Source organism: Anas platyrhynchos, chromosome 2 (genome assembly GCF_047663525.1).
Source record: "Anas platyrhynchos isolate ZD024472 breed Pekin duck chromosome 2, IASCAAS_PekinDuck_T2T, whole genome shotgun sequence".
Lineage (NCBI taxonomy): Eukaryota > Metazoa > Chordata > Aves > Anseriformes > Anatidae > Anas > Anas platyrhynchos.
The window spans coordinates 116,406,644-116,419,719 of record NC_092588.1 but is presented as its reverse complement, the minus strand read 5'-3'; the positions used below and the strand labels follow the sequence as shown (position 1 = coordinate 116,419,719).

Here is a 13,076-nt window from a genome sequence, read left to right as displayed (position 1 = left end):
AGGGAGAGAGTAAACATTGGGAACCAGGGCATAAAAGGTGTGAAAAACTGCTTGGGAGATGGGGGTCAGCCTCTTCTCACAGGTCACTGGTGATGGGACTACAGGGAATGGCCTCAAGTTGCGCCAGGGGAGGTTTGGGTTGGAAATTAGGGTAAATTTCTTCTCAGGAAGAGCGGTCAGGGGTCGGGACGGGTTGCCCAGGGAAGTGGTGGAGTCCCCGTCCCTGGGGGCGTTCAGGGAGAGGTTGGACGTGGTGCTTGGGGACACGGTTTGGTGCTGACATTGGGTCGAAGCAGGTATTTCGGTGTTTTTCCAACCCTAACAGCTCAGTGACCCCATGCCGGGACCCCCGCCCCTCACAGCCCCCCACAAGATGGCGGCGGCCCGGAGGCGGGGAGCCTCCCGCCCTCCCCTCCCGAGGCGGAGCGGTGGCGCGCCCTGACGTCAGACGCACGCTCCCCAGCAACGGCCGCACGTCGCGAGCTCGCCGGGAACCCGGAAGCGGCGGCAGCGGCGGCGGCGGCGGGCGGGCAGTGTCCGGGCGGCGGAAAGTAGTCCCGGAGAGCGGCGCGGAGCCCGGCCAGGACCGGGAGCATCCTCGGCAGCCCCGGCCCGGTAACCCGCCTCGGCTCGCACGGCGGCGGCGGGGATGGCGGCGGACAAGGCCGCGGGTGAGCGGGTGCGGGGGGAGCCCGGGCCGTTCCGCGGCGGAGGGATACGGTCGGCGCGGTGTGAGGCACAGGGAGGGAGGTGTCCTTCCGCGGGGGGCTGAGGGGCAGGGGCCGGGCGGGGGGGGGGGTCGGTGCCGTGCCCCAGCGCTGAGGGAAAATGGCTCTGGTGGAGCCCGGCCGGGGTAACGCAACGGGCTCGTGGAGCAGCCCAGCCTCTGACCTAACGCTAACAGTCCCCACTAAACCATATCCCTGAGCTCTACATCTAAACGTCTTTTGAAGACTTCCAGGGATGGTGACTCCACTACCTCCCTGGGCAGCCTGTTCCAGTGCCTAACAACCCTTTCAGTAAAGAAATTCTTCCTAACATCTAACCTAAAACTCCCCTGGCGTAACTTTAGCCCATTCCCCCTCGTCCTGTCACCAGGCACATGGGAGAACAGGCCAACCCCCACCTCGCTACAGCCTCCTTTAAGGTATCTGTAGAGAGCGATAAGGTCGCCCCTGAGCCTCCTCTTCTCCAGGCTGAACAAGCCCAGCTCCCTCAGCCGCTCCTCGTAGGACTTGTTAGCCAAAGTGGTTTTCTCAAAGAAAAAAAGCCATGCTGTGAATTGCTCCGGCTGGACTTCAGTTTTGTTCAGTCTCAACAAACTTCCAGTTCAGATTTCACAAACTTGCTTTCTTTAACACATTGTAGGAGATGCAGTTCATCGGTTTATGGCGGTAAAAGTGACTTTTTAGAAGGAACAGCCCTCCTTTTGTTTTTATTTTTTTTAACATATGATAAGGCGTGTTTGTAGACCCGTCCTGATTTTTCCCTAAGAGGTGCACCAAGCAGCATTTAAAGCAGTAAGTGCCACTTTTCGTTAGGCAGCTACCAGTCTCTTTGGTTTATCTTTCACTTGAGACATTTCACTTCAGGACTCAGGCCTCCGTAAGCCCTCTATCACTGGCAGTGCTTTGCTCAATGAGCTTTTATAGGGTGGTAGCAATGGGCAACACTGGTTTGGGTGGCGCTCCTGAGAGGTAAACCTGTATACGAGGAACCTCTTGACTAGACCGAGTCTCATCAACTTCAAAGCTTCTGGCTTCTCAAGTCTTTGCGTTGTCTTTACTTGCACTAGCATAATCTTGAAGGCCTGCTGAGCAAGTAAAGTAGATACCATGTCTGTTAGCACAAAAGTTGGAGGGAAAACCTGTTTGTTTATTCACTGCTGTCCTTGAAAGGCGACAGGTTTTTGTTCAGCTGTCCAGCCGTAAGGATTTAGATCTTTAGATGTTTAGCTTGAGAAGAAGTGCTTCTTGTTCCTTTTCTCTTTTGCTGTGGGAAAACCCAGGCATCCCAAAAGTTTCCTGGGCTTTTCTGACTTTCTTTTTTTCTGTTCTGCCTCTCCCCTCTAAGGAAGAGGCAGCACAAGTGGCATCGGTAACTGCATGATGTGCAGTTGATTTTGTAGCAGGTGTGTGCAGTTCTGTAACACCCTAAGGAGCCATCCCTCCTGAGGGCTGAAATTGCTGAACCAAAGTTTGTCTAAGTCACAGTGTTTGCTTTGTAACTAGCTGGTGAAAGATTGTTGAGGTTTTAGTATCTCATCTTCTCTGGTGTCTTGATGCAAGATGAAGGCTATGGTTCTTGCGGAAGTGTATTGTTGTATGGGACGATGGAAGGGATCTTGCTGTCCTCCCAGCAACAAGCACAAACCATGAATCGATTATTAACTCTGTTTTATTCCTACCCTGGATGTTTATAGTCTATGCTTCAAAAACATGAAGTGATTTAACTCGTGCTGAAACATAGCAAGTACTTCTAGAGCTACTGCTTCCAGATACAAGCGGGTCTGGTGTGGTGACTGTTTTTTTTTTTTTCCTCCAGTAGTTTATGTTCAGTAAAAGGCAGGGACTGGCTGTTATTTTCAGCTGCTCTAACACGGAACATCTGTGCTGTAGTTCAGTGCAACTTCATTGAACTCTTCATTACATGATGTCAAAAGAGTTCAGTGAGATTCCTTCCCGAAGAGTAAGCTCAGCAGTGCCCAACAAGTAAAAAACACATTAGAAATTTTATTTAAAATGAATTGAAGACCATTAAAATGAGAATCTTATTCTGTTACTGTGTAAGTGCTCAGAGGGGCCACCATCATAAATTCTACACGCTGTTCGTCTTGTTTTAACCTGATAAAGATAAGTAGAACTGGAGAAGGTGCTGGGGAAAAAAGCGTGAGGAAGATGCAAATTAAACTGTGGCTGCTCACCTTAGAAGAGAGATGGGTCACTGAAAGACCTGCGAGATCAGGACTGAGGCAGCGTATAGGCAACATTTGCTTATGGCATCTTGCCGTGTAATCACTGGATAGCATTTGATCTTCCCTACAGATTTTTATGTAAATAAAGTCTATTTCTAGTGTGTGGTTGCAGCTTTTAAGATAAATCTAAAATGTGTGCATATCAAGTTAACTTGCGGGACTTTGGTTATCGATTGAGAGCACGGTAACGTAGTTAGGATTGTTGGGTAACTGGAGATGCTTAGTGAAGGTGGGACAGAGTGCTGCAGTTATGTGGAGTGTTATTCCTGCTGGCAGGTGGATCTTGAGAACCAGCAGAAACAATATTTGGAGGCTGAATAGCTTTTATCACATTTACAGACTTTTTTGTAATCATCTGTCCACTTTACAGATCAAGGTACTGAGAAACATGAAGGAGCAGGTACTTCAGGGATTACCGATCAGGAGAAGGAGCTGTCGAGCAGTGCACTACAAGCTTTTCTGGTAAGACAAAGTCAAACCCATCCTTCTAACTTACCACATAACTGCCAAACTTTTGGATATGTTAAATAGATTTCAGGTAAAAAGTTAAATACTGCTTTTTGAAGTTCCTGATTGTGTGTTTTACTCGTTACTACTTTTATTTTTTCCTTTTTTTCTTTTTTGCTACATCAAGTTCGTGTAGTTCGTCCTTAAACTGACTACAGCTGATGTCTTGAGTTCCTTGTTCAATTTTTCTTTTTCAATACTTTTTTGCTGTTTGACATTTGATCCTGAGAACTGAAGGTATAGGAAAGGGTTGCCTGTTTTCCAGCTTACCCACAGATACCTAAAATACTTTTTGACAGCTTCATCTTTAGTCTTATCCTGGTCCAATGCACCTTGTTTATCTCATGATCTTTCTCTTGCTTTGAGAGCTTTGTAAGCTCTGTAAGTGTGATGCTCTGAGGAGGTGACAGATGGGAGCAGAATTAATAATATGCCTTTTTTGTCAGTTTTGCTTTGTAAAGTGATGCTCTAGGTATCCTTGTGGACTGTCTTGCATGCTACGTTATCATGTTGCACTTGCAATTTCTGTCTTGAGAGAATTACTATAAAATCCATGTATGTTATATACTAGGTCCTATCTAATGGGGTAGAGTAAAAGGACTAGAGAAAAAACACCACAAAATAAGCTGAGCATTTAAGGGTTCAGAGTGTTTAGTCAAAGCATGTTTAGAAGCATTGTGGCCGTGATGTGAAAGCAGCTCCTGTTGAAGATGAGCTCTGAGTGAGAACAAGTGAAGAAAACCCTTGGGAGGTGGCTGTCTCACTCAGAGCCTGCCAGCAGTTGAGCTGTAAATCCCTATGTTTATGTATCTTTGCAATAGGAAGTCCAAGGTGTTGATACAGAGTTGTGGGAATACTTTGTGTCAACATCCTGCTACATGTCTCCACAAATTGTGTAACTGTGCTGTCCTAGTAGAGTGAAGGGTCAGGACAGGGTGCTTCTCTTAAGAGTAGCTGCGGAATGGCTGCTTTTTTGGGAAGAACAAAAGGCTGGGTTTCTCCTGAAGGACCAGGGAGGGTTTCTCTGCAGTGGAGGTGCCCTCAGCAGGGGGAGTTAGGTGCACAGAAGCAGCACAGTGTAACAGCACTTAGAAAAGCAGGAGAAAATGTCAGTGGGGAGTAGTGGTGGTACTCAAAAGATAGTTTTGGATTGTGAAATGTTGACAGAGCTGGAAATGATCCTATGTATCTGCCCAGACTGGAAGTAGACCTGATCTGGAAGAGGTGAAGGTGATTATTTATGTATATGAATCAAACTTTAGAAAGCAAAGAATTATTTAGGCTTGACTTAGTTGAAAGACTCTGGAGTTCTTTCACTACTCAATGTGACTAAATTGTCACTGCCCAAAGGAGACTTAAAAGACAAAAAACTAAAACTGAAATAGATCACATGTTTCTGAAGCCCTTAAAAATAATTTGCTTATTCCTGAGGTCAAAGAAAGGGATGTCTTCATTAAATCACATCTCAGGAGCGTTACGCTTGGGTCGTGGTTTCACTTAAGCATGTGTAGATCCCCAAATGTTTGAACAATTCATTCAACAGCTAAAACGTGTACATGTACATATGTATGTCTATATATGTAAACCTGTCCTGGGAAAGTGACTCTCCCCTCTTTTGCCAACCTGTCTTAAGCAGACTTCAACAGGCTAAATCATAATTTTCCTCACTTCATCTGGAATGAATGTAGAAAGGATGTGCTGAGACTTAGATAACAGCTGCAGCTGTTCAATGTACATGTGATGAGGAAAGATTAAGAAAACAGAGTAAATAATCTCGAAACTTACTATGATGAAGTATCAGAGTAACGATTTTCATAGAAACATCTCTTTATGACAGTTAACTGATCCATTGTCTTCCTCTACATTTTTTTTCAGGTTTTATTACAACCTCAACTTTTTGCCTTGCTTCTCATACCTATTAATCTGAATAAAAATGAAGTATGTGTGTGGCTGTTTAGCTTTAGTTCACTCCCTGTTGATAAAGGAAATATTGCATTTGTAGACTTATACTGAGCATACTTTCATTAAAGCTTACAAAGTCCAAACTAACAAGTTAATATCTTCTAATACCTTTCTGATATGTGCCATTTCTAGGCTGGAAATTATGATGCTTGTTTGCAACACCTAAATACCCTTCAAGACATAAACAAAGATGACTACAAAATAACACTGAATACTGCTGTTGCAGAGTTCTGTAAAAGTAACCAGACTACAACAGACAATTTGAGGCAAACCCTTAACCAGCTGAAGAACCAGGTAATGCAAATGTTTTGATGTGAAAGGTGATATTTGAGTACTATTAATGGTGATGGGATCTTCACTACTGAAATAGAAAGAAAAGTTCTGCTCCTTCTCCCCTTGATTTGATAAATGAATAGAAAAGTAACATTACTTTTAAACCTTTGAGTCTCTTTAATCATTTAGGACACTGCTTTTATAGTTTTCAGTTACTGTTGAAATTGATTTGGACCTTAAGCGTTCCAGAGGTTAACTGTAGGAAGAACCGCTATGTTCTTAGAATAGATGGTTTCTTAGCCTGAAAGTCTAACTACTCTCATATAACATAAAAAGCTGAAATGTTACTTTACTACTCAGCTGAAGGTTTTCTATTTCAATATAAATCTTTCACTGCGTATGTGTTGAACAACGGTGAAGTTTATTAGCTTATAACTCTGACCTCTCTTTAGACAAATTAATACCTTTGGATTCTTTTTGTAAAATATTTGACACTTTAAAATCGTAAATATGGAAAGTTCAATGAAACAATTTTTTTTTTACAGGTTCACTCTGCTGTTGAAGAAATGGATGGTTTAGACGATGTTGAAAATAGTATGCTTTATTACAATCAAGCTGTTATTTTGTACCATCTGCGTCAGTACACTGAAGCTATATCAGTTGGAGAGAAGCTGTACCAGTTTATAGAGCCTTTCGGTGTGTAGACAGAAGAGTTTTCTTCACGCAGTAACAAGAACGAGTAAATGACCTTTCTGTAGTTATCAGAAAAGTGATTTGTAACTGCCTTATTTAAAAAAGAAAAAAAAAAAAAGGCTTAGGAATGAAGAATATGCTTTATTTAAATCAAGGACAACGTTTGAGTTTGGGATGTGGAAGGTATTTCAGAGACATTTAGCAAATAATAGTGAAACTGAAGTGGATATTTGACAACTTTAAGAGGTATTTATGAAGTGACAAGTCTGAAGCATATGTTGTGTGTGGGTCTCAATAAATCTAGTAAGTGTTAGTGTTTCTCTTTCAATGCTTCCCAGTTCTTGGGTTACCTATTGGGAACTACTCAGTGAAGCCAGAAATGCAGAGATGTATTTGTATGGAATCCTCTTAAGTCCTATGGGATTCTGTGTAGGCACATGGCTCCATCTGTTTAGACGTTGGATCTTTGGTGCTGATTTACTTATACCAATTCTCAAGGTCTAAATACATGTTAAGCCATAGTCTCTGCTTCCATACTAACATCATTTGAATTAATTCGTTTTTTGTGTTTATGTACTTACCCACAGTATGTAGGAGTCTGCTTTTTCTTTTTCCTTATGCAATCGTAAAGTCATTTCTGCTTCTTTGCTTTATACAGAAGAGAAGTTTGCACAAGCTGTGTGCTTCTTGCTTGTGGACTTGTACCTGCTAACTTACCAAGCTGAGAAAGCCTTGCATCTGCTTGCTGTTCTGGAAAAAATGATTTCACAGGGCAATAATAACAGCAAGAATGGAAAAAACGAGGTAAGCTTAAAATCATATAAATGCTGCTGCCTCTTTATCAGAGGTATGTTTTTACTGAATCAAAAATTAATCTTTTAAAGTAGTTCAGAATTTTAGAACTGTTCGAACATCTGTAACTTCAGACAATTTACACATTAGTTGTGGAGTTAAGTGTGTACAGCAGCTGCATATTCCTTCCATTCCACCCTTTTCTCTTACTGCTAAGGAGCTAAGAGGCACCTCTGAAGTCAGAGACTTGCAATAGCAAGACAGTTGTCTTTGGTGTCAAATATACTTAGTTTTTCTTATGTGTCTTGGATTATGACCATGTGAGACCCCTGAGTTTGAAAGGAAAATCAATGTCAGAGGAATTGAAACTGTGTGTCGTCATGTGTGAAATCAAGCATCTGTTTGATACAGTTCCTGAAAGTATTAGGTATAATTTCAAATAAAATCTTTGGTATGTGTCTTTCAGAAAAAATAATAGAATGAATGATGGCTTAGAAGTGAAAGGACACTTTTTTTGCCTTTTCCCATTGATGTCATACTTTTATTTTAATGTACGTAATAATTCTATTGGAGATAATATGAAAGAGAGAATCTAGAATGTGCATATCATCTTTCTGGGTAGGAGAATTCTTGAAACATCTCAATGCCATAGCAGCCTAACACTGCTGTTAACATAGAACTACGTGTTTCATAGGCTGGTGTGGTCATTCTTGGATTTTGATCACAAAGTTCAAGTCACAATATTTAGTGGGATATGGTTTTTCATTATCATTAAATAACTATTTTTCTTCCTCATAAGTGATTAAAAATAGCTGAAGAAGGAATCTGTAGACTGAATGTTAAAAGTGAATACTATTAATGCTTTCTTTTTTTTTTTTCATTTGACACAGTCAGGGAATAATACTAATAAAGACTCCTCTAACCAAAAAGCTGAAAGTGGAGCTTTAATAGAAGTTGCTAAATCTAAGATACATCAGGTAGGTGTCTACGTGTGATTTATACAAGAGTATCAGTTCAGTCTTAAAATTGAGTACCACCTGCATAAAATCTAGTTCAGCATGAATTGTGATGCTATCCTTGAATTTCATCTTGTGAAAGAAAAGAATAGGTTTATCTAACTCTCCTTTACTAAGATACATGTACAGGAGAAATTGACAACCTAAAAAATCCCAATGTCAGATCCTGCATCTTTATCATACGTTTGTTAAACTGTAGTTAGCTCTGTTGATTTTTTTATCAGTTTGCAAACAGTCTAAAACAGCTAAGGTTTTTTTTCATGGTACTGTTCTGTGGAAAAATACGTGAAGAAACAAAATGCTTCTCTGTCATCTTTTGCTTACTGGTATTGTCAGATGAGCAGGTAAATATCTGGAATTAAAAAGCTCGGTTACTGTAGTCAGTCTCATTTTAACTGCTAGTATCTCGGCATTTGAATATAGAGTTGCTGATGACCATTGAACAAAACTTTTGCTTCTTGTAAATACAAAGCCTATAAACTTGCTGGTACTCTGAATAGAATTTCTTCCTTGGAAGGGCTTTTTGAGCAACTTTTTACTGCCTATTTTTAAAATGTATATAGAATGTTTTGTAACAGATCTCTAGCTATGGTTCATCTTCCAAACCTTTGTAAGTTACTCTTTTTAATGAACAAATTTAATGTTTTAACAGTATAAGGTGAGAGCCTATATCCAGATGAAGTCACTAAAAGCATGCAAAAGGGAGATCAAGTCTGTTATGAATACAGCTGGAAACGTAAGTATTCTTAAAGTTCTTGTTTCTGCAATCTAAGTCTGTTCCCTCTTTTAAAGCTGAATTTACTAACTTGTTTTACAAGGAAGATGTTCTTGAGGATGGATGTCTGAAATAATAGTGTATATTGTCATTTGGGCTTGTAATCATTTCTGTAAATGTAATTAATGTAGGATTTTCTTATTTACATTGTTTTCAGTTGTGCAGAAAATTGCTGTTTATTTTTAATGACAAGAAAAGAAGTGAAGCTATATTATAAACAGGTCAAGTTTGGTTTATAATTTAAGCAATGCAAAACAAGTTTTAGTTTACTATAAATGCTATGGGAAATAAAGTCTTCTGATGTCACTGATTTCAATTCGTTAATAACAGATTAATTTGGGGGTACTCAGTGTCTTGTTTTCTATATTTGATGAAGTTTTTTGGAGGCTTATCTCTTGCTAGAAAGCAGTTTCTTTTTTTACGTAGGAGTTCTCAACTCAGAATTACGTCCAACATCCCAGATATATTCTACATTAACTGAGGAGCAGGGAGTAGGAGGAGAGCACTTCCCTTTTGTTGCCAGTCTCAACAGCTGCTAGTTTGACAGAAATCTTTCTGGATCATGATGTCTGTGGCAGACCAGGAAAATCACAGCCGAGGAGGAAGTTGTTGAACTCCGCAGGGAGGGAAGCATGGGGAGGAGTGTGCTAGAAGACAGGTTGGAGAAAGATCCTCTTAAAAGGGAGATTCTCTGCACTTGGCCATTGCAATGACAGAGTTCTGTAGCATAATATTTGTTTTTAGAGCAGTAACAACAAAAAATCTATATAGATTTGTAGTTCAGCAGAGGTAAGTGTTTAACAAAGAAATGCTGCTTCATGAAATCGGTAGGGCCTAAGTATCCTTAAAATGGCAGCAGGGGGCAAGCTGAATGTGTAGTGATTCTACACTTGAAGTAGAAATTATAAAATGAGATAATTAACTATTGTTTTCTCCTTCACAGTCAGCTCCTTCTCTCTTTCTTAAGAGTAATTTTGAATATTTGAGGGGCAATTACCGTAAAGCAGTCAAACTTTTAAACAGTGCAAACATTGCTGAACATCCAGGCTTCATGAAAACAGGTAAAATAAAAAAACCTTCATCCTGCAAGTACTTAAATGTGTGGTACAAATAGGACTACTTGTTGATGTTAATTTTAAGCATATTAATAAATTACTTAGAGGCAGGCTCTAAACGTCATGGGTTTATATCCTAGGTATATTTTGAACTATATTGTTGTGCTTCTGCACTTAAAGCTGTTGTGGTTTTCTTCAAATGTTCATTTAGTCACTGGATTATGTATCTGTGCATCATGTATTATGTATCTAAGGATTTTTGAAGGTGTAAATGTGATATTTGCAAGGCTTACATTCAGTTCTGTAAATCAAAACGTGAAACAAAAGGCAACGTTCTAGATCTAGAAATGAGATTTTTAGATTGTACCCAAAGATGAAATTATGGCAGTTATGGTGCTTATCATGGGGAAAACTCAAATGTTTCATGTGTTAAGGTTTGACTTCTGTCAAATGCCATTTCAAGTTACTTTTATATCTAGAAAGTATATATGTGTACATATGCACAGAAAGTATTTGTATGATCTTAAAGTTATTTGTATAATAAAAACATATACATTGTATGTGTACACACAATGTATACTAATTTACTTAAGTATGTTTGAGATTTTTAGATGTCATCTATTAAAAAATCTGGAGAGAAAGCTGTCTTGTATTAATAGAGAGTGAGGGCTTCGAAAATACGTAGTGTAAAGCTACTAAATATCTTTACTTCCGTTTGGTTCAATGCTTTTTTTGTGATAGTACTCTTAAAAGTCCTTATAGCACAAGAAATTACGTATGAAATGTTGTTGCATAGGCTGCAATTAGATGATAGAAGTTGCAGAATTGGCCCTGGGTTTATCATAGGACTGTAAAGTTTTCAAGAAAATTCTGTATTTGCAGATAAGTTTAATGATTTAGAAAATGCTCAAAATATTTGCATTAATGCCTATTCTGGCATTAAATTTTGAGACTTCGTGTGGCATTTGCTGTAACTTACTTTTTGGCAATTCTTATGCTTAAAGTCCTTTCTATAGTTCAGCATTTTGTTAAAAATATAGGTATATTTTAAAATGACTATATTCTAAAATGACTATGTAAGCAACAGTGGGATGTTCACTTAAGTCTCCCAAAATTATGGCTAAAATAATGTCAGGTTAATTTGTTTGTTTGGAAATTATCTGGGTTGTCGCTGTTTCAATTTGTAGTGGTGTGGGTTTTTTTTTTTGTTTTTCTTTTTAAACAATAGTAACACTGTAAAGCTTCAGTTACCAGCAGATAAGTCAAAAGTTTATTTTTCTGTCCTCTATTGTGTAGAAGGAGCTTCTTACAGTGTTATGTCAACATGATCTATTTAGGAAGGAGAGCGCATTTCCTGCTTGTAAGGTTAGCTTAACATGTTTGTTTATTTTGTAAAATGTAGGTAGATAATGTCATTAAAGAATTTCCTTTTTACAAGAGCCATCTGTTAGAAAAAAAAGAAGTGTTTATACACACTAAACACTGAAAAAAAAATCAGATAATCTTACTTCAACTTGCAGTCTGTCAAATTGGCTTTATACCTGGGTGTCCTGAAACGTGGTGCATAAGATCTGAAGCTCTCTGGTTTCTTACTTGTAGGTCAGTTTAGGTGAACTTTCCCAGAGAAGTAGAATGATATACAGAAATGCAGATTATTAAAATACTTGAGACAGGGACATAACTACATAATCCTTGAACATCTTGCTGAAGAACAGATTTAATAAACTACCGTAATAATGCATGAGTGGTGGAAGTGTTTTGTGGGTTCAGTGATGTTTTTCAGTTTATGAAAGTACTCTTTCGCTCTTCTTTCAGGTGAATGCTTAAGGTGCATGTTCTGGAACAATCTTGGCTGCATCCACTTTGCTATGGGAAAGCACAATTTAGGAATTTTTTACTTCAAAAAAGCCTTACAGGAAAATGATAATGCATGTGCGCAGCTAGGAACAGGTAGCTCAGATCCAGGTAAGACTTGCAAGAGATGAAAATGGGTGGTGGAAAAGGGATGGGCAAATGAAGAAAATAAAAGCTTTCATTAATTGCCAACAAAATTCCTGTTCCATCTCTTTTGAATTGTTCCTTTTTCTTGTTTTCTTTGGTATGCCATGGGGCTAGGGCAATTATTTCTGTCTCGTTTTTAGTCTTTGGTTTTGTCAGATCTCCCTGACTGATAGTCAAAGTTTCTGTGACCCCGGTATGCATCAGTAAAGACTGGTACATTACTTGTGATCCTGCTAACAGTAGATAGAAAATAAATACTATGAAGTTTTCTTGCTTTGATTACAGAGGGAGGCTAGTGAATTCTCTAATTATAGTGATTTTTGTTGTTTGTTTTTATTTTTTTTGAGTGTTTCCCACAGCCTCCCTCCTACTTTTCCCTCTTGTCCCCCACTGCAAGAGGTCCACGGTATCAGCTCTCCTGAGCTGCACATCCAATATTACGTATCTTTTTCTGCAGGTAAAAAATTTTCAGGGAGGCCCATGTGTACGCTGCTGACCAACAAACGGTATGAGTTGCTCTACAACTGCGGAATTCAGCTCCTGCATATCGGGAGGCCTTTAGCTGCCTTCGAATGCCTGATTGAGGCAGTCCAGGTTTATCACTCAAACCCTCGCCTTTGGCTGAGGATAGCTGAATGCTGCATTGCTGCCAACAAGGGGGTAAGTGGCTTTGCAAATTCCTTGTGTTTGGTTGTGGTTATGAAATACGTTTTGTCTTTGTGAACAGAGGAATTAAATTTTAAGGCCCCTTCCAACCTGAGCCATTCTGTGATTCTTTCAGAAACTTTGAAAAGCTATTCGCAGCAGTTTTGTAGGTTTGCTTCTGCCCCCATTTCACAGATGCGACATCGAAGTTTAGAGAGCGTTGGGTCCAAAATGCCTTTGGTTTAAAAAAAAAAAAAAAAAAAAGCTAGGAACCTGTTTACAAGAACAGTGTTTAGCAGTTTGGGACAAGGAAATAAAGTTATGGGTCACCTCTTCACTTACTGTAGACCAACTAAAGCAGCAGATCGTGTTAGGCACCTGGA

General features: G+C 39.7%; 1 protein-coding gene across 1 annotated transcript in view; it reads left to right on the top strand.

Moving 5' to 3' along the window:
* Positions 1-473: 473 nt before the first annotated feature.
* CNOT10 (CCR4-NOT transcription complex subunit 10) overlaps positions 474-13,076 on the top strand; it is a 28,010-nt gene continuing 15,407 nt past the window's right edge. The window contains exons 1-10 of the mRNA XM_038175072.2: positions 474-671; positions 3,345-3,436; positions 5,576-5,737; positions 6,262-6,412; positions 7,068-7,213; positions 8,092-8,178; positions 8,870-8,953; positions 9,936-10,053; positions 11,863-12,012; positions 12,506-12,708. Coding sequence (XP_038031000.1) covers positions 650-671; positions 3,345-3,436; positions 5,576-5,737; positions 6,262-6,412; positions 7,068-7,213; positions 8,092-8,178; positions 8,870-8,953; positions 9,936-10,053; positions 11,863-12,012; positions 12,506-12,708 — 1,215 coding nt within the window. The 5' untranslated portion in view covers positions 474-649. The remainder of the gene's footprint in view (positions 672-3,344; positions 3,437-5,575; positions 5,738-6,261; positions 6,413-7,067; positions 7,214-8,091; positions 8,179-8,869; positions 8,954-9,935; positions 10,054-11,862; positions 12,013-12,505; positions 12,709-13,076) is intronic.